Below are 26186 nucleotides of genomic sequence, written 5' to 3'. Positions count from 1 at the left end.
CAACTTTTTTTTGACAATCGTTCTGTCAGTGCTCTGCAGCACTGAAGTGCTGCAAATACTGACAAGCATTGCACAAAGGTGCATGGCTACACCCAGGCTCTCCCGTGACTCCCTCCAGATGCTTATGGAGGGAATCACAGCACACATTCTCTTCCCTTCCAATGGGCGGAAGAGATCTCCCCAGGGCACCAACACAGCCTAGTTGCACATTGCACAGGAGGGCACAAGCAGGGATGTCGTCAGGAGGAACTGGCTGCAGTGGCACAAACCTTTCAATGATCTCAGTAGATTACAAAATATTACTGCAAAGCCACAATGAAGCTCATCCTGCTGTACCACTCATCACATCCCCATCACTCTGCCTTCCCTACACTCCTGCACATCCTTACTCACACCAATTTACCTTGCACTCATCCCTCTCTCTATCTACATTATTACTTCCCATTTCACTAGCAACCCTTCACACTCATCCTCATCCTTGTCCAACACACACAAGGGTAGGCACTTGAGTGTTTTAGCCTTTGTGCATGTAGAGTTTCTGCTAATGTATTGTCAAACACAGAAATCCTTATTTTGAACACTTTGTGTTCTTGGACAGATTCGTGTGCACCTTTGGAAGTGGCTTATTGAGTTGTGGTAAATAATCAGACATAAGGGTGCCCTGCACAATGGTGATGATAGTGAAAAGAATGACTTGGGCATTGCAGGGATGCTTTATGGTGCTGGTGTGGGGTGATGTCAACCTGGCGCATCATGTGGCAGCCAGGGTACACAGCATCAAATGAAGTAAATCTGGTCATGGTGAGGCCATCCCTGGCGTTCTGAGCAGCAATATGGTCAGGTGCTGATGCCTTGTGCAGCATCAGGAGATTGCAGAGAAGGTTGGTGTTGTTGTTGGTGATGCTGATGTGTTTAGTGATGTTGGTGTTTTGGCTGATCAAGGTCGGATTCTGAGGATCAAGGTGAGATTTTTTCAAGGGCACCGATGCTGCTGGAATAGATGGCATGTGAGGTTGAGATGACAGAGGCGATCTGTCAATGTGAGAGAGGTTGCTCCAAGGAGGTGACAGTGGATAGATAGTTCACTGCAAACACTTCCAAACTTCCAGCATACAACTCAAAAGTTTCTACCAAATCCTGAAGGTTTAAGCATCTGACATTGGAAAGTGAACAGCCGTGAAATGGTAGCTTTTATACTTTTGCAGCTGTCAAATAGCCAAAGCAATAGTCACTGAGAACCCGACACACTTACCTGGCGTGAAATCCGAGGGACGACAAACCTGTTGAAACTTAGTAAAATGGTAAGTGATTGGGTCACGGCCATTTTGATAGCGGGCCCACCTCCAAACCCACACTCGCAGGGCTGGGAAGACGCCGGCTTGTGTGTCACAACAACATAGCAGGTGTCTTGACGTTAACAGTAACGTGTCCTCGGCACTCGTATAGGGGTGTTAGTGCTGTGTGCCACACTTCCTGTAATGTATGTATGCCTGGGTTTACTTGCCACCAGGGGGAGCGACCGTCGGAGGTCATTGGGCCACAGACACACACGTGCAGCCCTTGTGTATAGAGAAAGCCTCCATGTTTAATACTCACTTTGAGAGCTAATTGTTACATATGTAAACCTGTCTATACCTTGGATCCCACAATCCCTTGGGAGCACCTGTACTTAAGGAGGCCTCACAGGCTGGAGAGGCACTCTGGAGACCTACAATAAAAGACTAAGGTCACACTTTACTTTTGAGCTCACAGTGTCTAGTCAGACTCCTTAGTCATATATAACAACTGGCAACGAGATACAGATGACGAATCCAACGATGCAAAAACAGTGGACATCCTGGAGAAATTTTCTGAGGGAGATGATTGGGAAACCTTCGTGCAGCGACTCGACCAATACTTTGTGGCCAACAAGCTGGAAGGAGAAGCAAACGCTGCCAAACGAAGGGCGATTCTTCTCACCGTCTGTGGGACACCAACATATGGCCTCATGAAAAATCTGCTTGCTCCAGCAAAACCCACAGAGAAATCATACGATGATTTGTGCACACTGATCCGGGAGCATCTGAACCCAAAGGAAAGCGTTTTGATGGCGAGGTACCAGTTCTACACCTACAAGAGATCTGAAGGCCAGGAAGTGGTGAGCTATGTCGCTGAGCTGAGATGCCTTGCAGGACATTGCGAATTTGAAGGACATTTGGAGCACGTGCTCAGGGACTTCTTCATACTTGGCATTGGCCATGAAGTGATACTTTGCAACCGTTTGACTATAGAAAGCCCACCTTTGAGTAAACCCATAGCGATAGTCCAGGCGTTCATTGCCACCAGTGACAATACTAAGCAAATCTCTCGGCACACGAGTGCTGCTACAAGTACTGTGAACAAAGTGATGTTGTTTTCAAATCGCAATGTACAGGGCAGGCCCCACATGCCTGCAGCTGCACATCTGCATATGTCTCAGAGTGATAAATGCAAGGCCATTAACACCATGTTGGCGCTGCGGAGGTGATCATCGTTTCCATTCATGCCGCTTCAAAGGGTAATTTGCAAGGGCTGTGGAACAATGGGACACCTCCAACGTATGTGCAGGCGAGCTGCAAATCCTGCTAATCCTGCAAACCACCATGTTGCAGAGGAGGACAGATCCACGGCGGATCACGACGAGCCAGAGCCTCAGATCAAGGAGGCAGAGGTATATGGGGTGCACACATTTACCACAAAGTGTCCCCCGATAATGCTGAAGGTTGAATTAAATGGACTCCCAGTGTCAATGGAGCTGGACACGGGCGCGAGCCAGTCCATTATGAGCAAAAAGACTTTCGATAAATTGTGGTGCAGCAAGGCCTCAAGGCCAATCCTGACTCCCATTCGCACTAAACTGAGAACTTACACAAAGGAATTGATTCCCGTAATCGGCAGTGCTACTGTAAGGTTGTTTCCACTGGTCGGGGTGACTAGAACTAGGGGGCACAGCCTCAAAATACGGGGGAGCCAATTTAAAACTGAGTTGAGAAGGAATTTCTTCTCCCAGAGGGTTGTGAATCTGTGGAATTCTCTGCCCAGGGAAGCAGTTGAGGCTGGCTCATTGAATGTATTTAAATCACAGATAGATAGATTTTTAACCAATAAGGGAATTAAGGGTTATGGGGAGCGGGCGGGTAAGTGGAGCTGAGTCCACGGTCAGATCAGCCATGATCTTGTTGAGTGGCGGAGCAGGCTCGAGGGACTAGATGGCCTACTCCTGTTCCTAATTCTTATGTAAAGGTCCCCTACGATGGAGTGGTGCACAGGCTACCATTCTGGGTGGGACTGGGTGATGGTCCCACGCTGCTCGGCAGGAGCTTGCTGGGAAAGATACGCTGGAACTGGGACGATGGCCGAGCGCTCTCGTCCGTTGACGACACTTTGTGTGCCCAGTTCTTAAACAAGTTCCCCTCGCTGTTCGAACCAGGCATCAGGAAGTTCCAAGGAGCAAAAGTACAGATCCACTTAATTCCGGAGGAGCGACCCATCCATCACAAGGCGAGAGCAGTACCGTACATGATGAGAGAGAGGGTGGAGATCAAGCTGGACAGGCTGCAACAAGAGGGCATCATCTCGCCGAGTGGGCCAGTCCGATTGTTCCAGTCCTCAAGGGAGACGGCACTGTCAGAATCTGTGGTGATTACAAAGTAACTATCAATTGTTTCTCCCTGCAGGATCAATACCTACTACCAAAGGCAGACGACCTTTTTGCGAGCTGGCGGGAGGAAAGACGTTCCTGAAGCTGGACTTGACCTCGTCCTACATGACGCAGGAGCTGGCGGAATCATCGAAGGGCCTCACCCGCATCAACATGCACAAAGGTCTCTTCATTTACAACAGATCCCGTTTGGGATTCGATCAGCCGCGGCGATATTCCAGAGAAACATGGATAGCTTACTGAAGTTGGTCCTGTGCACCGTGGTCTTCCAGGACGACATCTTGGTTACAGGTCGGGACACAGTCGAGCATCTGCAGAACCTGGAGGAGGTTCTTATCGACTCAACCGCGTGGGGCTCAGGTTAAAACGCTCGAAGTGCGTTTTCCTGGCACCTGACGTGGAGTTCCTGGGGAGAAGAATCGTGGCGGACAGCATCAGGCCCACCGATTTGAAGATGGAGGCAATCGAGAACGCACCGAGGCCACAGAACATGACGGAGCTGCGGTGGTTTCTAGGACTCTTGAACTACCTTGGTAATTTCTTACCGGGTCTCAGCACACAACCTGTTAGAACCACTGCACGCCTTACTGCGTAAAGGAGATGAATGGGTATGGGGTAAAAGCCAAGAAAATGCCTTTGTAAAAGCTAGAAAATTGTTATGCTCAAAGAAATTGCTTGTGTTGTTTGATCCATGTAAGCGTTTGGTACTAGCATGTGATGCGTCGTCGTACGGGGTCAGGTGTTTATTGCAACAAGCTAATGAATCTGGGAAATTGCAACCGGTTGCTTATGCATCCAGAAGTCTGTCTAAGGCTGAGAGAGCCTATAGCATGATTGAAAAAGAAGCATTAGAATGTGTTTATGGGGTAAAGAAAATGCATCAATATCTGGTTGGGCTCAAATTTGAATTGGAAACTGACCATAAGCCACTGATAACCCTTTTTCCAAAAGTAAGCGGATAAATACGAATGCGTCGGCCCGCATCCAGAGATGAGTGCTCACGTCGTCCGCATACAGCTATGCCATCCGCCACAGAAAACTGTGCCGATGCTCTCAGTAGGCTGCCATTGCCCACCACGGGGGTAGAAATGGCACATCCCGTAGATTTAGTCATGATAATGGAAGCATTCGAGAGTGAGCAATCACCCGTCACAGCCCGACAGATTAGAACCTGGACAAGCCAGGACTCCTTACTGTTCCTAGTAAAAAATTGTGTGCTTCACGGGAGCTAGTCCAGTGTCCCAGTGGAAATGCGGGAAGAGATAAAGCCGTACCAGCGGTGCAAAGACGAAATGTCTATACAGGCAGACTGCCTTCTGTGGGGTAATCGGGTAGTGGTCCCCAAGAAGGGCAGGAATACTTTCATCCGTGATCTCCACAGTACTCTTCCAGGCAGTGTAACGATGAAAGCGATAGCCAGATCCCACGTGTGGTGGCCCGGTTTCGATGCGGACTTAAGAGTCCTGCGTGCACAAATGTAACACATGCTCGCAGTTAAGCAATGCACCCAGATTATGGTCTTGGCCCTCCGTGGTCAACGGTCCATATCAACTATGCAGGCCCATTCTTGGGTAAAATGTTCCTAGTGGTTGTACTCCAAATGGATTGAATTTGAGATAATGTCGGCAATCACGTCCGCTGCCACCAATGAAAACCTGCGGGCCATGTTTGCCACGCACAGCTTGCCTGATGTCCTTGTGAGCAACAACGGGCCATGTTTCACCAGTGCCGAGTTCAAAGAGTTCATGACCCGTAATGGGATCAAACATGTTGCATCTGCCCCGTTCGAACCAGCATCCAATGGTCAGGCAGAGAGAACAGTGCAAACCATCAAGCAGAGCTTGAAGAGGGTAACTGAAGGCTCACTGCAGACTCGGCCTATCCAGAGTCCTGCTTAGCTACCACATGAGACCCCACTCGCTCACTGGGATTCCACCCGCTGAACTGCTCATGAAAAGGACCCTTAAGACAAGGTTCTCGTTAGTCCACCCTGATCTACATGAACATGTAGAGAGCAGGTGGCTTCAACAAAGTACATATCATGATAGCGCAAATGTGTCACGCAAAATTGAAATCAATGATCCTGTATTTGTGTTGAACTATGGACAAGGTCCCAAGTGGCTTCCCGACACTGTTGTGGCCAAAGAGGGGAGTAGGGTGTTTCGGGTCAAACTTTCAAATGGACTCATCCACCGGAAACACTTGGACCAAATCAAACTCAGATTCACGGACTATCCAGAACAACCCACCTTGGACCCTACTTTCTTTGACCCCCCAACATAGACACCAATGGCAACCGACACCGCGGTTGACCACGAAGCAGAACCTATCATCCACAGCAGCCCAGCAGGACTCACCACACCAGGCAGCCCAGCAAGGCCAGCTGCACAGCAGCCCAGTGAAGGCCCAACAAACAATTCACCAAAACCAGCATTTGCTCCGAGACGATCAACTAGGGAAAGAAAGGCTCCAGATCGTCTCACCTTGTAAATAGTTACACTATTAACTTTGTGGCCGGGGGGGGGGGGGGGGGGGGGGAAGTGTTATATATGTAAACCTATATATATCTTGTGTAGCCACCAGAGGGCTCATCCCCTGGAGTCCCAAGGGATCCCACAATCCCTTGGGAGCACCTATACTTTAGGAGGCCTCACAGGCTGGAGAGGTAGTCTGGAGACCTGCAATAAAAGACTAAGGTCATGTGGAAATGTATTTTTTTAAGTTGCATTACACTGTTTTTTTGTACCCTTTTTGCCATAAAACAAAATGGAGTCCAGGACCTGCTAGAAACTTCTGCAACAGACAATCAGTTTGCATAAACATGCTAACCCTGACTGGAACTGCTGATAGCTGATTAATGGCCATCAGACAACATTAAACTGTCTTGCTGAGATAAGAACCACCCATTGTGCTCTCCGGTAAAGTCTGTCGCTATACCAGACCTTAGAAGGTCTGGATAAAGGTTGTAAAGATGCAACACCAATTCAGCCCCAAGAGATACTCAAATTACCAGCCATTATCTCTTGTACAGAACTCATCCATAATATGCAAGAAGCTAAGTACCCAATCAACCACTATGGAAATCATGGGCCCAAATAACTGGTCAGGAAACTGGACAATCCTAAAACAATGAAAAGTCGGTAATAGCACATTATCACACCCTAATCGAGCCATTGCTGTCTGGCCCACCAAAATCACTCTCAAAAGAGACATTTGAGAAAAATGTAAAGACAAGGATGTGGTAATCATTAACTCTTTATCTGTTTTCGCTGACTGCAAAGGCAGAACCAATATACAGGATGGAACCATAACTTGTTTTTTTACTGTATAAATACTTTGCGAAACTGTATCATTTTGGGAGTCGTCGCTTAGCCTTTGACTGAGTGAGACTCTTCCTTGCTGCAAGTAAAAATTAAAGGAACATCTACCGGAGCTGATTGTGTTAGTCGTATATTGAGAGTTGAGATTTCGACAGTCACACTTTACTTTGAGCTCACAGTGTCTAGTCAGACTCCGTATTCATACATAACACGAATAAAGTAGAGTCAGGTCACACCTGATTGAGTTCACGGTAATAAGCCTATTGAGTTATTGCATATGTAACAATTCCCATCAATTCAGTCTGTGGATTCCTGAATTCTCTCTGCCACTCAAAGTGTTGTTCTCCCAATGCCGACTCAGGTCACTTAACCCAGCAGCTCTGTTCCTTCAATGGCGCTTTGGATTAAACTGAGGCCCTGTCTGCTCTCTCAGGCGATGTAAAAGATCCCATTTTGAAGGGGTTGTTCTCTCCAGTGTCCTGGCTAATTTTTATCCTTCAAGGAATATCACTAAACCAGTACAAACAAAGAAATACGAATGGAAAATGCAAGAAATACACAGTTGTCCGTTAGCACCTGTGAAGGGAAAAGGTGGGTTATTGACTTTTTGAGTGTATAACCCTTCATCAGAACTGAAAACAGAGAGGAAGAGAAATTTTAGTAAAGTGGGAAAAATGAATAGAATAGGGGGAATGGGAGAGAAATGCCAATCACAGAGAGTAAGTAAATGAGTTGAACGACTCATAAAACTCCAGAATAAGAGACTATTAGATGGATCATCAGTAAGGGAATGAATATAAAGAAATAGCTCAGCAGAATGTGTAAAATCATCGATGGTGAAAACACAGGGGAACAAAACAAGGTGAGAAAATAGGGAAAAAGAGAGGAAGTGGAGGAAAGCGGCAAATACAGCGCATCGGAAATTAAACGGAAAATGCAAAACGCCGTGTCGAATCTCTCCCCCTTTTTCTCTTTTGTTTTCCAACCTAACTAAAATGCCTGTTTATCTCTCAGTTTTCAGTTCTGATGAAAGGCGGGATATAGGAGGGTGAGTCACTGCACAGCTCTTGTGCTCGTGATCTGATTCGGGTACGAGAGACAGCTTGGCCTGGCAATTGGTCAGCACACCTGTTTGTCGGGCACCACTCGGACTACGAATAAAAACAGAAAATGCTGTAAATCTCAGCAGGTCAGGCAGCATCTGTGGAGAGGAAGCAGAGTTAACGTTTCGGGTCGATGATCCTTCGTTAGACTACAAACACACATTTCTGTCCGGAATTGCGCCACGAGCCATATTGGATAAAGACAAAAAAAAATCGCGTCCTTTACCCATGCCTGAAACAGGCGTTAAATGCAAATAATGGGCCTAAATCTGTTTAAGGCTCACTCTCCAAGACTGGTTTACCCTGAGGCAGCCATCACACTCAGGGAACCCAGGCTTAGGGATCACCTGCGAGGCCCAACCAAGAAGGTAAGTAACTGAGCAGAATATGCAGCTGGGAGGAGTAGGAGTGTCCGTCCAGACTCCACATTAAAAGGAACCAATCGCCACTGCTCAATCCACCTGTCATTGATGTCTTCGACCCCTCCCGCTGATCTCCTGGCCCAGATTCCGATCTCCCGACTCCTCCCCCTGATCTCCCACCCCGATCCCTCGGCCCCACCCCCTGTTCTCCCTCCCCCTCCCCCTGATCTCTCGGACCCTTCCCCAGATCTCCGGCTCCCATTCTGATCTCTCAGCCACTACCCCTAACCTCCCGCCCCGTTTCATGATCTCCCAGCCCTGACCCGATCTCCCGACCCCTGATCTCCCGCCTGTCCCCTGATGTCCCGGCCCTGCCCCTGGGGGCACTGCAACGCTACCAGCGGCCTGATCTTGCACTACACTTTGCTGGTGGGCTCTGAAGCATTGCTGCCTCCATAATAATGAGGCTTGAGGCCCAATGTCTGGGGAGCCTCAGGCCTTGCCATTCTAGGCCTTTGTTTCTCTACGTGGAGCACAACAATGGCGATAAAAGTGTGGAAAGACAGGAAAGTGTGTTGTCAAAACGTTGTTATAAGAACTACAGAAAGATAGACAGAGAGTGAGTGAGATATTATAGAGAGAGAGAGATATCTATAGAGATAGAGAGAATAAATGAATGACAGGAAGCTGGAGTTGCCTCTGGTAGGCACTAGCTTTCTCTTGCTGGAGAATAAGGGAATGCTGCAGATCCAGGGAAAAACGAACATCTGCCACAAGCAGGGTAGGGAATGTCTTCCATGAAAACTAGAGCCCTTCACTTAGTGGCCTGGCCCTGCCACGATAGTGAGATGAAATATGTGTCACTACAAACTGAGCATTTGGTTAATGGTGCACAGAGCTGGTGCTGCAATCAGTCTTTCCACCAGCAGATGGGGATGCCGGTGTCACTGGCCCTCAATATTGCATTAATCTTTCTAAAAGTGCCAGAAGAACAATAATGTGCTGCAAAAGCGCCACCTACAGGCAGGCTCAGAGGAGGCCCTTCACTTGCATTTGACATGAATGGGGAAGAGGAATTAATTATATTATATTGGGCAGAAATAATTGTTCAATTGTGCCAGACTGATTATTATTAACAGAATGTAGCAAAGAAGTACCTAAGAAATAGGAGCAGTAGTCGGCCATATGACCCTTCGAGCCTGTTCCACCATTCAATAAGACCATGGCTGATCTTCTACCTCGTCTATCTTCCTGCACTTTTCCATATCCCTTGGTTCCCATAGTATCCAAAAATCTATCGATCTATGCCTTGAATGTACTCAATGACTGAGCATCCACAGCTCTCTGGGGTAGAAAATTCAAAAGATTCACCATCCTTTCAATAAAGGTATTTTTTCATCATCTCAGTTCTAAATGGCCGACCCTTTATTCTGAGACGGCGATCATTGGTGATCATTTTCCAACAGTCTATCGACTCTGGATCAGTTCCTATGGACTGGAGGATAGCTAATGTAACACCACTTTTTAAAAAAGGAGGGAGAGAGAAAACGGGGAATTATAGACTGGTTAGCCTGACATCGGTAGTGGGGAAAATGTTGGAATCAATTATTAAAGATGAAATAGCAGTGCATTTGGAAAGCAGTGACAGGATTGGTCCAAGTCAGCATGGACTTATGAAAGGGAAATCATGCTTGACAAATCTTCTAGAATATTTTGAGGATGTAACTAGAAGAATGGACAAGGGAGAACCAGTGGATGTGGTGTATTTGGATTTTCAAAAAGCTTTTGACAAGGTCCCACACAAGAGATTGTTGTGCAAAATTAAAGCACATGGTATTGGGAGTAATGAATTGACGTGGATAGAGAACTGGTTGGCAGACAGGAAGCAGAGAGTCAGGATAAACAGAATGGCAGGCAGTGATTAATGGAGTGCCGCAGGGCTCAGTGCTAGGACCCCAGCTATTTACAATATACATCAATGATTTAGATGAAGGAATTGAGTGTAATATCTCCAAGTTTGCAGATGACACTAAGCTGGGTGGCAGTGTGAGCTGTGAGGAGGATGCTAAGAGGCTGCAAGGTGACTTGGACAGGTTAAGTGAGTGAGCAAGTGCACGGCAGATGCAGTATAACTTTGATAAATGTGAGGTTATCCACTTTGGTGGCAAAAACATGAAGGCAGATTATTATCTGAATGGCGGCAGATTAGGAAAAGGGGAGGTGCAACGAGACCTGGATGTCATGGTACATCAGTCATTGAAAGTTGGCATGCAGGTACAGCAGGCTGTGAAGAGGGCAAATGGCATGTTGGCCTTCACAGCTAGGAGATTTGAGTGTAGGAGCAGGGAGGTTTTACTGCAGTTGTACAGGGCCTTGGTGAGGCCTCACCTGAAATATTGTGTTCTGAAGATGGACGTTCTTGCTATTGAGGCAGTGCAGCGAAGGTTCACCAGATTGATTCCCGGGATGGCAGGACTGACATATGAGGAGAGACTGGATCGACTGGAGTTCAGAAGAATGAGAGGGGTTCTCATAGAAACATATAAAATTCTGACAGGACTGGACAGGTTAGATGCAGGAAGAATGTTCCCGGTGTTGGGGAGGTCCAGAACCAGGGGTCACAGTCTAAGGATAAGGGGTAAGCCATTTAAGAATGAGATGAGGAGAAACTTCTTCACTCAGAGAATTGTGAACCTGTAGAATTCTCTACCGCAGAGAGTTGTTGATGCCAGTTCGTTAGATATGGTCCTTACGGCTAAAGGGATCAAGGGGTATGGAGAGAAAGCAGGAAAGGGGTACTGAGGTGATGATAAGCCATGATCTTATTGAATGGTGGTGCAGGCTCAAAGGGCCGAATGGCCTACTCCTGCACCTTTTTTCATGGATTCTATGTTTTTATACCTAGTTCTAGACTCCCCTGCCTTGTCAAGCCCATTAAGAATTTCATAAGTTTCAAAGAGATCAGCTATCCTAAACTCTAGGGAATATAAGCCTAGTCTACTCAATCTCTCCTCATAGGACAATCCCCCCGTCCCAGGGATCAGCCTAGTGAACCTTCATTGCACTCGTTCTAAGGCAAGTATATCCTTCCTTAAGGAGACCAAGGGGGCGATATTGACAATTTTTATAGTCCCATTAGCTCCTCTAGGGGCCACTAATGGGGCGCAAGACAGTTTGCGCCCGGGGCAGGGGGCACTGCTGCCTCTTGGGAAATTGCCCTGGGAGGTTGCGGAGGTGCTGGCATAGCAGCGCGTGCCCTGCGGTTAGCGTCCTGGGTCACCACACAACCGGTGATGACATCATCACTGTGCGCGGCAACCCCTCACCGCCCCACCCTGACACCTTAATGCTCTGCAGGGGAAATTGACCCGTGGGCCGCAGGGCCGGTGCACAGATGTCAACGCCAGCTTCGTGGGTCGCAAAGCTGGCTGATGTCCGCTCTCGGAACGGTGATTAAAGGGGAGGGTGCCAGCACCCCGGGCCACCATCTTTTTTGTCAGCCGACTCTTGGGTCGGCTCAACCATGGCGGCCCTAGCGTGGTCCAGGCCACCATCATGCAGCACGGTACACCGTCACAGGTGCTGGGCTGCTGGCCCGGTCGCACTCTGCCCTGGTGGCCCAGTGATGGCCATCAGTGGCCGTGCAGAGTGCACAGCGACCCTCCCCTTTAATCGAATATTCAAGGCTGAGATAGATAGATTTTTGGATTCAAGGGGAATCAGGGGAGCTGGGGATCGGGCGGGAAAGTAAAGTTGAGGTTGAAGATCAGCCATAATCTTATTAAATGTGGCGCATGCTCGAGGTGCCGTATGACCTACTCCTGCTCTTAATTCTAATGTTATTATATTCTTACCCCACCAGTTCCGCCTGCTAACACGAAAATGATCTATTCTGTTTTCTGTCCCTTAATCAATCCTCAATCCAAACAAATCCCATTAACCCTAATTTTGTGTAATATCATCATCATCATAGGCAGTCCCTCGGAATTGAGGCAGACTTGTTTCCACTCTTAACATGAGCTCTGAGGTGGCTGTACAGATTAATACGAGAACCACAGTCTCCATCACAAGTGGGGCAGATAGTCGTTGAGGGAAAGGGTGGATGGGATCGGTTTGCCGCACGCTCTTTGCGCTGCCTGCGCTTGATTTCTGCACGTTCTTGGCAACGAGACTCGAGGTGCTCAGCACCCTCCCGGATGTGTAATAACCACCTTATCGAATGCCTTCTGAAAATCCACATGTACTACATACACTGATTTCCCTTAATCTGCCCTGCTAGTTACAAATTTAAAAAACTCAAAGATTTGTCAAACACTATTACCCTTTCATAAATCTATGTTGACTCTGCCCAATCGTATTATGCAGAGCCATTAAACAGCACATTTTATAACAAAACAAAGCTTTTAAACAAGAATATTAGAAAGAAAGAACTTGCATTTCTATAGCGCCTTTCATGACCTCAGGACATACCAATGCATTTTCCAGCTAATTAATTACTTTTGAAGTGCAGTCACCATTGTAATATTAAACAGTTAAACAGCCTTGTTTAATATCCTCTGCCGTTTCATTTTCTATAATGACCTTTCCTCAATAGAGTGCATAAACACTAATTCCTTTAGAGTATGTTCACTCATGCTGAGGAGTACGGGTAGGCTGGCCACCATTACTACACCAATCAGTGGCTGCGCTTTTTCTCTTGTACTCAATGGGTAGCTGGTTTGAAGTCCCAGCACAATACTGATGAGATGATGGTTTTTGGAGGTTCGAGGAATTCATAATGAGGGAATTGAGGAAGCAAAATTGAGTGGAGAACGGGAACTGGCAGGACAATGGACGATGGCGGGGCTTTGGGGGAAGAGGGGATCCAGGCAGGATGATGAGGAGGAAAATGGGGAAGAGCTTGAATCAGACTGTAAGATTAATTCGAAGAAAATACCAAAAAGCTTGAAAAACCCAAGACAATGAAGTGTGAAAAGTACAAAGAGCGAGTGTGAAGGTTGTCAGCTCCCAATCTTCAAAGGGAGTCCCTGCACTATTGGGGGTCATTCTGAGAGGCTTTGTTTGGGGTTTGGAGCCTCAGTAATGCTGAGTGTGGTCGTGGAGTCAGGGCTACAACACTACAGCACTGATTTCCAACGTGTCCTTACTGCTAGTGAGGCTCAGTGCCAGGAGCAGGCCTTTCAACCTTACCCTCGTCATGTTATAACTGAGGGAGCAGTGCAATATGGATTATTACAGCACGTGTGCGATTGTAAGAAAAGGGTTAACCAGAGAAGCCTTTGCTCAAGCCTTGAAGATAAGAATCTGCTTGAGAAAGTCAGGGAGTTACAGATCCGTGTGCTGTAAAGACGGGACAATCAAATCAGTGATGAATGATAACTGTGTATTCGGTTATGCTATGGAACATGTGAAATGTACCTTAGCAGGTTTGGAAAACGTGTAAAAGAGTGGCCATTAAGACAGATACCTCAGAATTTGAAGGTCTGATCAACCTAAAAAACAACCAAGCTGAAACCATAACATGCTTTGGATTCTCCGGTTTTGCCGCAAGTGTGGCTAAGTGTGTTTTTAATATTGTTAAAATGTTATGATCTGGAGTGCAATGCCTGAAAGGGTGGTCAAAGCAGATTCAATAGAGAATTTTAATAGGGAAATTTTCAAAAAGGAAATGGATAAATATTTGAAGGGGAGAAATGTGCCGGGCTATGGGGAAAGAGCGGAAGGAGTAGGACTAATTGGATAGCTCTTTCAAAGAGCTGGCACAGGCACAATGGACTGAATGGCTTCCTTCTGTGCAATATGATTTTATTCTATGAATAATTATTATTGTATACTTAATAAATCTGTGAACATCTGACAATCGCTGCTGTGAACCGTATCATTTTGAGAAATAATTTATAAGAGCACCCATCCTCCAACATTAGCCTCGTTTTTAACATAGAATTTTACAACACAGAAACAGGCCATTCGGCTCAACTGACCGACGTTTACACTCCACACGGGCCTCCTCCCACGCCACTTTATCCAAGTCTATTTAGCACATTCAAACCCATCCGGCTCCTGCCACTTCAGGACATGGAATTCCCCACTCCACCTACCTCTAGCCACGTTGCAGATCACTCCCTTCAGCTTCATGTCACAGTTGGATGTCCGCCACGTGCCATCCACATTTATGTGAGCGCAGCCCGAGACTTGACGCGGCTCCCCGTCCTGCCAGTTGGTATAGTCCGACTCCTCCCTGCCGAGCCAAGGGAAGGTTCTGGCTCCCTGCGTAAAATTACACAGTTACTGAGCACGGCAGCACGGACAGTGAGAAAGCACAGGTCAGAGAGAGAGTGCAAAAGAGGCAACAACCACACAGCGTGTATTTATATAGCGCCTGTAACGTAGTAAAATGTCCCAAGGCACTTCACAGGAGCATTATCAGACAAAATTTGACATCGAGCTACATAAGGAGATATTAGGACAGGTGACCAAAAGCTTGATTAAAGAGGTAGGTTTTAAGGAGCGTCTTAAAGGAGGAAAGAGAGATAGAGAGGGTAGGGGAGGGAATCCCAGAGCTTAGGGCCTAGGCAGCAGAAGGCACGGCCATCAATGGTGGAGCGATTAAAGTGGGAGATGCACAACAGGCCAGAATTGGAGGAGCGCAGAGTTCTCGGAGGCAATGTTTCCATTAAGCTGTGCAGCCGTGCAACGGTCTGGGGGTCCCGCGCAGGCCGTTCAGCAGCTTTTAAATGGAAAAACCTTGCATGCGTGGAAATTTAAATGGGCCGCACAGCCCGTTAAAGGGGCTGCACACCCAAATAAATTAGCAGGAACATTGGTTGTAAGGCTGCAGTGATAGGGAGGGGCAAGGCCAAAGAGGGATTTGAACACGAGTGTTAAAGTCCTGACTCTAATGTACTGACTTACACGAGACACATGCTGAAGTCAAGGCCACTCAGGACCTGCACCTTTAATTCCAGCTCTCCAGTGCTGCACTTGCCTGAGGCCTCCCTTTATATACCACAGTGGGACAGGGATGGAGTGTCTCCTGCAAGTGAACCCCTGGTGGTAAGGTATGCTTATTGTTACAGGCCATATCCAGTTACAGTCATGTATGACATGGTAAGATAAAGTTATATACAGTAATGTGAGATACATGACAACGAGGATGACAATTATAAAATGGAGGTGTTGCTGGACTGGGAGCCAATGTAGATCAGCGAGCATGGGGGTGATTGAAAAGGGACAAGGTTGAAACAAACTCCTTGAACAGGGGCCATGGAGCAGTCATGTCCGCACTCCAGGTTTTTTGATTGCGACCGTGTATCTGTTGGAGTAGCTGTAGAGTGTAAATCCAGGGCTGGTTCTCCACAGGAGAGATGATAGAATAGTCACTTTGGGTCAGCTCTCCGCTTAGAGAACAGCGACAGCCGGAGAAAGTGCATGGAGCGAGAAGATCGCGAGGGGGTGGGGTTGCCAACCCTCAAGGATTGTCCTGGAGTCTCCTAGACATTGCTTCAGCAACTCGGGGGAGGGAAAAAAAAAATAATTGGAACCTTAAACATTTTTTTTTCATTTTCTTTTGTTTATTAGCTATAAAAATATTGGTGATGCAGGAGGACATTTGGTGAAATCTCCAGAGATACGTCTAACCAGAGTTGGTAACCCTAGCGAGGGAGAAATGAGCAAAAGTCACAATTAAAGAGGTGAAATTGTAGCCCCATGTGAGGCACACTCTGATTCAGCAATACTCCTGCCCAATTCTGTCTGAGCGGGTGGGGCCGGTTTACTTTGGTGGGGAGGGGTCTCTGGTGCTTTTTATATACACAGCTGTCAGAAATGGCAAAATGCTAAGTATGGAGATTTGTGATTAAAAAAAAATCGTAAACCCACTTAAACACGAGCCCAGAAACAGCAGTATGCAATATTCACGTAAACCCGTTAAGACAATCTCAGTTCATATCAGCAGAGTAAGTAACGGTTCACGAACAGGGGACGGGTTCAATGCATACATGAACATCGATGGGCTTGTGCTTGCTTTTAACACAGACATCTCAAAAGTTGTAAGGTGCATTTTTAGATGAAAAGGGCCGAACCCTGGTCCAGAGTGAGACTTGACATTGGCTGGGGGATGGGGATATCTGTGTCTTTAACTGTGAGGGGTTAGTAATCAACAAAGTCACAGAAGGGGTCATTTTAACCTGACCCATCCATTGGTAAGCTGATGGAATCAGGCGCAATGCTGGTTCAACATCCAGTCTGATTTTACTCCCCATGGAAGTCAGTTTAGAGCAATAGTGAGCATGGGTACAAAACCTGTGTTCCACCTGAGCCATTTATACAACCGTTATTTATACGTCGTATACTTGCCTGATGTACACCAGCCTGTTATACATGCCACCTGTTGCACACTGGCCCATTGTACATCCGTCCATTATATACCCACCCATTATACACACCCTCCGGTTATCACCCACCCATTATAAACCTGCCCGTTATACACACCCACCCGTTATACACACCACCCGTTATACACCCAGCTTGTTACACAACCTGCCCACTATACACCCCGCCCGTTATACACCCAGCCCCTAATACACCCTGCCCATTACACCCCGCCCCTTATACACCCCGTCCAGGGATCAGTGCTGGGACCCCAACTATTTACAATCTATATTAACAACTTGAAGGAATGGACAGAGTGTAACGTATCCAAGTTTGCAGACGATACAAAGATGGGAGGAAAAGCAATGTGTGAGGAGGACACACAAAATCTGCAAAAGGACATAGACAGGCTAAGTGAGTGGGCAAAAATTTTGCAGATGGAATATAGTATTGGAAAGTGTGAGGTCTTGCACTTTGGCAGAAAAAAATCAAAGAGCAAGTTAGCAAGTTATTATTTAAATGGAGAAAGATTGCAAAGTGCTGCAGTACAGCGTGACCTGGGGTACTTGTGCATGAAACACAAAAGGTTAGTATGCAGGCACAGCAAGTCAACAGGAAGGCCAATGGAATCTTGGTCTTTATTGCAAAGGGGATGGAGTATAAAAGCAGGGAAGTCTTGCTAAAGTTGTACAGCTGGAATACTGTGTCCAGTTTTGGTTTCCATATTTATGAAAGGATATACTTGCTTTGGAGGCAGTTCAGAGAAGGTTCACAAGGTTGATTCCAGAGATGAGGGGATTGTCTTATGAGGTTGGGCCTCTAATCATTGGAATTCAGAAGAATGAGAGATGATCTTATCGAAATGTATACGATTATGAGGGGGCTTGACAAGTTGGATGCAGAGAGGATGTTTCCGCTGATAGGGGAGACTAGAACTAGAGGGCATAATTTTAGAATAAGGGGCCGCCCATTTAAAACTGAGATGAGGAGAAATTTCTTCTCTCAGAGGGTTGTGAATCTGTGGAACTCGCTGCCTCAGAGAGCTGTGGAAGCTGAGACATTGAATAAATTTGAGACAGAAATTGACAGTTTCTTGAACGATAATGATTCTGGACTTTCCCAACATCGGGAACATTCTTCCTGTATCTAACCTGTCCAATTCCATCAGAATTTTATGTTTCTATGAGATCCCCTCTCATTCTTCTAAATTCCATAGAATACAAGCCTAGTCGATCCAGTCTTTCTTCATATGTCAGTCCTGTCATCCCGGGAATCAGTCTGGTGAACCTTTGCTGCACTCCCTCAATAGCAAGAATGTCCTTCCTTAGATTAGGAGACCAAAACTGTACACAATATTCAAGATGTGGCCTTACCAAGCCCTTGTACAACTGTAGTAAGACCTCCATGCTCCTATATGCGAATCCTCTCGCTGTGAAGGCCAACATGCCATTTGCCTTCTTCACCGCCTGCTGCATCTGTATGCCAACCTTCAATGATTGATGTACCATGACACCCAGGTCTTGTTGCACCTCCCCCTTTACCAATCTGCCACCATTCAGATAATAATCAGCCCTCCTGTTTTTACCACTAAAGTGGATAACCTCACACTGATCCACATTATACCACATCTGCCATATATTTTCCCACTCATTTAACCTGTCCAAGTCACCCTGGAGCCTCTTAGCATCCTCCTCATAGAAACATAGAAACATAGAAAATAGGTGCAGGAGCAGGCCATTCAGCCCTTCTAGCCTGCACCGCCATTCAATGAGTTCATGGCTGAACATGAAACTTCAGTACCCCCTTCCTGCTTTCTCGCCATAACCCTTGATCCCCCGAGTAGTAAGGACTTCATCTAACTCCCTTTTGAATATATTTAGTGAATTGGCCTCAACTACTTTCTGTGGTAGAGAATTCCACAGGTTCACCACTCTCTGGGTGAAGAAGTTTCTTCTCATCTCGGTCCTAAATGGCTTACCCCTTATCCTCAGACTGTGACCCCTGGTTCTGGACTTCCCCAACATTGGGAACATTCTTTCTGCATCTAACCTGTCTAAACCCGTCAGAATTTTAAACGTTTCTATGAGGTCCCCTCTCATTCTTCTGAACTCCAGTGAATACAAGCCCAGTTGATCCAATCTTTCTTGATAGGTCAGTCCCGCCATCCCGGGAATCAGTCTGGTGAACCTTCGCTGCACTCCCTCAATAGCAAGAATGTCCTTCCTCAAGTTAGGAGACCAAAACTGTACACAATACTCCAGGTGTGGCCTCACCAAGGCCCTGTACAACTGTAGCAACACCTCCCTGCCCCTGTATTCAAATCCCCTCGCTATGAAGGCCAACATGCCATTTGCTTTCTTAACCGCCTGCTGTACCTGCATGCCAACCTTCAATGACTGATGTACCATGACACCCAGGTCTCGTTGCACCTTCCCTTTTCCTAATCTGTCACCATTCAGATAATAGTCTGTCTCTCTGTTTTTACCACCAAAGTGGATAACCTCACATTTATCCACATTATACTTCATCTGCCATGCATTTGCCCACTCACCTAACCTATCCAAGTCACTCTGCAGCCTAATAGCATCCTCCTCGCAGCTCACACTGCCACCCAACTTAGTATCATCCGCAAATTTGGAGATACTGCATTTAATCCCCTCGTCTAAATCATTAATGTACAATGTAAACAGCTGGGGCCCCAGCACAGAACCTTGCGGCACTCCACTAGTCACTGCCTGCCATTCTGAAAAGTACCCGTTTACTCCTACTCTTTTCTTCCTGTCTGACAACCAGTTCTCAATCCACGTCAGCACACTACCCCCAATCCCATGTGCTTTAACTTTGCACATTAATCTCTTGTGTGGGACCTTGTCGAAAGCCTTCTGAAAGTCCAAATATACCACATCAACTGGTTCTCCTTTGTCCACTTTACTGGAAACATCCTCAAAAAATTCCAGAAGATTTGTCAAGCATGATTTCCCTTTCACAAATCCATGCTGACTTGGACCTATCATGTCACCATTTTCCAGATGCACTGCTATGAAATCCTTAATAATTGATTCCATCATTTTACCCACTACTGAGGTCAGGCTGACCGGTCTATAATTCCCTGTTTTCTCTCTCCCTCCTTTTTTAAAAAGTGGGGTTACATTGGCTACCCTCCACTCCATAGGAACTGATCCAGAGTCAATGGAATGTTGGAAAATGACTGTCAATGCATCCGCTATTTCCAAGGCCACCTCCTTAAGTACTCTAGGATGCAGTCCATCAGGCCCTGGGGATTTATCGGCCTTCAATCCCATCAATTTCCCCAAAACAATTTCCCGACTAATAAATATTTCCCTCAGTTCCCCCTCCTTACTAGACCCTCTGACCCCTTTTATATCCGGACACAACTCACACTGCCACCCAGCTTAATGTCATCTGCAAACTTGGAGATATTACATTCAATTCCTTCGTCTAAATCATTGATGTATATTGTAAATAGCTGGGGTCCCAGCATTGAGCCCTGTGGTACCCCACTTGTCACTGTCTGCCATTCTGAAAAGGACCCATTTATTCCTACTCTCTGCTTCCTGTCTGCCAACCAGTTCTCTATCCACGTTAATACATTACCCCCAATATCATGTGCTTTAATTTTGTACACTAATCTCTTATGTAGGACCTTGTCAAAAGCCTTTTGAAAGTCTAAATACACCACATCCACTGGCTCCCCCTTGTCCACTATACTAGAAGATTTGTCAAGCATGATTTCCCTTTCATAAATCCATGCTGACTTGGACCGATCCTGTCACTGCTTTCCAAATGCGCTGCTATTTCATCTTTAATAATTGATTCCAACATTTTCCCCACCACCGATGCCAGGCTGACCGGTCTATAATTCCCTGTTTTCTCTCCCTCTTTTTTAAAAAAAGTGGGGTTACATTAGCTACCCTCTGGTCCATAGGAACTGATCCAAAGTCAACAGACTGTTGGAAAATGACCACCAATGCATGCACTATTTCTAAGGCCACTTCCTTAAGTACTCTGGGATGCAGACTATCAGGCCCTGGGGATTTATCGGCCTTCAATCCCATCAATTTTCCCATCACAATTTGCTGACTAATAAGGATTTCCCTTAGTTCCTCCTTTTCGCTAGACGCTTGCTCCCCTAGTATTTCCGGAAGGTTATTTGTGTCTTCCTTAGTGAAGACAGAACCAAAGTATTTGTTCAATTGGTCTGCCATTTCTTTGTTCCCCATTATGACTTCACCTGATTCTGACTGTAAGGGACCTACATTTGTCTTCACTAATCTTTTTCTCTTCACGTATCTGTAGAAGCTTTTGCAGTCAGTTTTTATGTTCCCTGCAAGCTTACTCTCATATTCTATTTTCCCCTCCTAATTAAACCCTTTGTCCTCCTCTGCTGAATTCTAAATTTCTCCCAGTCCTCAGATTTGCTGCTTTTTTTGACAATTTACATGCCTCTTCCTTGGATTTAACACTATCCCTAATTTCCCTTGTAAGCCACGGTTGAGCCACCTTTCCCATTTTATTTTTACGCCAGACAAGGATGTACAATTGTTGAAGTTCATCCATGTGATCTTTAAATGTCTACCATTGCCTATCCACCGTCAAACCTTTAAGTATCATTCACCAGTCTATCCTAGCCAATTCACGACTCATACCATCGAAGTTACCTTTCTTTAAGTTCAGGACTCTAATCTCTGAATTGATTGCGTCATTCTCCACCTTAATGAAGAATTCTACCATATTATGGTCACTCTTCCCCAAGGGGCCTCGCACAACAAGATTGCTAATTAATCCTCTCTCATTACACAACACCCAGTCTCGGATGGCCAGCTCTCGAGTTGGTTCCTCGATATATTGGTCCAGAAAACCATCCCTTATACACTCCAGGAAATCCTTTTCCACCGTATTGCTACCAGTTTGGTTAGCCCAATCTATATGTAGATTAAAGTCACCCATGATAACTGCTGTAGCTTTATTGCATGCATCCCTAATTTCCTGTTTGTTGTCATCCCCAACCTCACTATGACTGTTTGGTGGTCTGTATACAACTCCCACTTGCGTTTTCTGCCCTTTGGTGTTCCGCAGCTCTACCCATACAGCTTCCACCTCATCCATGCTAATGTCCTTCCTTAATATTGCATTAATCTCCTCTTTAACCAGCAACGCCACACTACCTCCTTTTCCTTTCTGTCTATCGTTCCTGAATATTGAATACCCTTGGATACTGAGTTCCCAGCCTTGGTCACCTTGGAGCCATGTCTCCATAATCCCAATTACATCATATCCGTTTACCGCTATCTGCACAGTTAATTCATCCACCTTATTACAAGTGCTCCTTGCATTGAGTTATACATGCGCCCGTTGCACACCAGCCCGTTGCACACTACTCCCGTTATACAACCCGCCCACTATATACCTCGCGCATTATACCCCCGCCCGTTATACACCCGCCCATGAAACACCCCGCCCGTTACATACCCCGCTCGTTACACACCCAATGGTATTCACCTGCCCGTTACACACCCCACCCGTTACACACCCGCCCGTTACACACCCCGCCCATTACACACCCCGCCTGTTACACACCCAATGGTATTCACCTGCCCGTTACACACCCCGCCCGTTACACACCCCACCCGTTACACACCCGCCCGTTACACACCCGCCCGTTATACAGCTGTCCATTTCCCCATCCCCGTTACTCTTCGCCCGTTCGAGTGATGGCAAGGGAAGGTAAAAATGGGTGCGGTGTAAAACCATCAGCTATTCAGATTCCCGTTGGGCAGGTTATGTTAAAAATACCCCTTGTTGGAAAGATATGGGAACAAAACGGGTAACTGTTATTAAAACTATTTGCTCTCAAGGAAGGTAAGTGCCGACATGGATTGGTTGGGCCGAGTGACCTGTTTCTGTGTTGTAATTTCTATGTAATCTGTGATTGGGACCAATGCGCCAACATGAGTACAATTGTGTCACTTAAAAATTACAGACACTATTTTTGCACCAATGCCCATTTTACAGTTACAGAACTGTGGTGTAATTCAGTGATTGCAAAAACTCAGTATCAGTGCATCTAAAATCGCTTTGCCAGTTGCATTTATCATTCTTCATGCTACTTACAAAAAGTAAGCGACCAATATGGATTTGCACTGCAGATCTACGTGATACAATCTGATAAAAGAGCCTTGATAGCAGGTGTTCCCTCTTCATTAGACAGCCCAATCCAGAGGGCAAGTTGGAAGCTGTTCATGACTGTGAGGAAGGCCTGATGGTAGGGATCCATCACAGTGACCAGGGTCTCGTTGCAAGTCTTGCAAAGCCAGGCAGCTTCCAGCCAAGTGAGAGGCTTCTGGATAACTCGGTAGGTGCTGTTCATGTAGTTCAGCTTTGATGTCAAGGGAGGTAGGAACTTTGCAGATGTTGATGAAAGGGACAGGTCTGAATAGAAATGAAGAGAGCTAGGGTCAATGGAAAAGTGCAAAGGGACTTTTGCCCCAAGGAAGAGTCATGCTTCAAGCTAGATGATTGATAAAGAGATAAAGTCACAGTCCCCTCACTGTACCCACTGTTGTAACTGCTGGCCATTGTCTATCCAATACTTAAGATGTTTGCTACAGAAGAATAGAATCACATAAAGGAAAGCAAAGTGGTTATGTTACTGGAGTAGTAATCCAGAGAACATGAGTTCATATCCTACCACGGCAGCTTATTAGGAATTTGAATTCAGTTTAAAAAAGGAAATCTGGAATAAAAGTGAGCATGAAGCTGTCAGATTGTCGTAAAAATCCAACTGGTTTACTAATGGCCTGTAGGGAAAGCAACCTGCTGTCCTTACCTTCTCTGGCCTATATGTGACTCCAGACCCGCACCAACATGGTTGACTCTTAACTGCCCTCTGAAATGGCCAAACAAACCATTCAGTTCAAGGGCAACTCAGGATGGGCCTTGCCAGTGATATCCACATCCTGAGAATTAATATATAAATTGAGAAAAGCTGATGAACAATTTCGAAACGTTGACATCTCAGAACAGTCTAAAATTCTAAATGAACCCTGATTAAAGGCTAATCAGGGCCATTGGTGATTTAATGTTATTTTTTAGTGACACAAGTTTTCAGGATTTTTACCAGTGTTTTGAGATCACATTCTGCAATTCAGCTCGTTTTTCTGTACAAACTGAAACCCGGGCCCTGCCTTATGTATTATGTGTGGAACGAGTGCTGCAGTGGGACAGACAATGGTTGTAACTTAAGCTGCTGATGCATCCAATATTCCACACAAGTACGCAAATTGTGTTTTTTATTGCAGTGATTGATTTAAACTGAGAACGGACAATGTAAAATGTATTTCCTAGGGATGTGTGAGGTGTGCCTTTCTGGGAAATGTTGATTTTTTAATGCTTTTAATGGTGTGTTTCCCAGCACTTTGCAGCCTACTCTAATTCTGCCTTTGAAACTAAAACTGGTGAACAAAGCACACTGCATTCCCAAGTGAGTCGTGTCAGCCGTGTCCCAGTGGGTAGCACTCGTGCTTCTGAGAAGGTTATGGGTTCAAGCCCCGCTCCAGGGACTTGAGCACTAAATCCAGGCTGACACTCCAAAGTCAGTACTGTCGGAGGTGCCGTCTTTCAGCTTTCTGCCCTCTAATGTAGACTTAAGAGATCCCATGACACTATTCAAAGAAGAGCAGGTGAGCACTCGCTGGTGTGCTTGGTAATATTAACAAAATCACTAAATCAGATTATCTGGTCATTATCACATTGCTGTTTGTGGGATCGTCCTGTGTTCAAATTGGCTGCCATGATTCCTACTTTACAACAGTGACTCACTCCACTTCAAAAAAGTACTTCATCGGTTGAGGTCGATAAAAGCATTATATAAATGTCAATTCTTTCTTTCAACAACACATCATCTGTGAAATTTAACTCTGTAATTCCTTTAGAGTAGTCAATAGCCATCCTTTCTGGTAACTGACTGGACAACCTTGCCTCACTCCTACTTTGAGAGATCATCAGGGTGATTTTCTTCCATTTTAGGGCGAGAATGGAGCAGTATTGCGCAAATAGAGAGGCTGCATGCCTCTAACAATCACAACCCTTCTCCTTTGCACCAGGTATGTCTCCTACCAACGTCTGGGCCGTGAACCGGTGGGAGTTCCATTATCCCCTGCAAATCAGGGCCCTCCGATGTCCATTGGAACTCGATGCAACCTTGAAGTACCAATGGGCAGAACATCACGCTCCTCCTGGCTTCACAAAAATCAAACCTCTACCCAATACCCGTCCCTCCCTGGCCCTCCCCAGGGATCGCCCCCCCACCCCCCCCACCATTTACTGGGCTTGGCTCAGCTCCGCACAAGAGCTGTCAGATGGTCATTGATGAAGCAACTGAAGATAATTGGGCTGAAGATGCTTCGCTGAGGAACTCCTGCAGAAATGTCCTGGGACTGAGATAATTTCCCTCTAACAACCACAACCGTTGTCCTTTGCATCAGGTATGACTCCAGCCAGTGGACCTTCGATGGCTTCAGCTTTGCTAGGGCTCCGTGTTGACAAGCTCGGTTGAATGGTGCTTTGATGTCGAGGGAAGTCACTCTCATCTCCCTGATGGTACATTTTACATCAAGTCTCCAATATATTACACATCATCAATCTCTGCCCGTGAGAGATTCCATGTCGTGCTCTGGTGTATGTGCACTCGCTCTATGGACACATTCTGCACGAGCGGACGGTATTCCTGCAGCATTCTGGCTCAATGTCAGGGCAGTAGCTGGGCTGATGCCTGTCAGCAAGCACTAACACACAGAGGCAATATAAAAAATGCTGATTGTCAGCGGGAAACGGTTGACGTCTAAGGCAGCTATTTATTAAAAAATCGCTGCCAACTTTACCTGTTCTGTTTGATCGGCTGCTCCTCTTATCATGTATGGCTCAAACTCCTGACTAAACTTTCCCCAGCTCTCTCACACATTCTCTTCCAGACTCAGTCCCCTATGTGGCTGCTATACACTGACTTCTGTGGTATTTCAACTGACTCATTACTTTTGACACAGGCAGAGAGACACCATCTGCTTTTAATCAGAGTTCATTGAAAATGTTCTTACTTGCAATGCCACTTATATCCAGCAGGTGCCTCCCTAATGCACTGTTCCCTAGGGTAACTAACATTATAATGGATCCTTAGCTTTATAAATAGAGGAATAGGGTACAAAATCAAGGAAGTTATGATAAACCTTTATAAATCACTGGTGTCCAATTCTGGGCATCACACTTTAAGAAGGATGTTAAGGCCTTGAAGAGGGCGCAGAGATTTGCCAAAATGATACCAGTGATCAGGGACTTC

At 46.1% G+C, this 26186-nt stretch overlaps 1 protein-coding gene across 1 annotated transcript in view; it reads right to left on the bottom strand.

Moving 5' to 3' along the window:
• The window catches only part of LOC139233987 (uncharacterized), a 170632-nt gene extending 147588 nt beyond the window's left edge, over positions 1-23044 (bottom strand). The window contains exons 1-2 of the mRNA XM_070864757.1: positions 22967-23044; positions 14563-14731 (exon numbers count right to left, since the gene is read on the bottom strand). Of these exons, the coding sequence (XP_070720858.1) occupies positions 14563-14599 (37 nt within the window). The 5' untranslated portion in view covers positions 14600-14731; positions 22967-23044. The remainder of the gene's footprint in view (positions 1-14562; positions 14732-22966) is intronic.
• Between the last annotated feature and the right edge of the window lie 3142 nt (positions 23045-26186).

This window comes from Pristiophorus japonicus, chromosome 21, assembly GCF_044704955.1.
Source record: "Pristiophorus japonicus isolate sPriJap1 chromosome 21, sPriJap1.hap1, whole genome shotgun sequence".
Taxonomy (NCBI): domain Eukaryota; kingdom Metazoa; phylum Chordata; class Chondrichthyes; family Pristiophoridae; genus Pristiophorus; species Pristiophorus japonicus.
The sequence above is the reverse complement of the archived record's forward strand: the minus strand, read 5'-3'. Positions and strand labels throughout refer to the sequence as shown.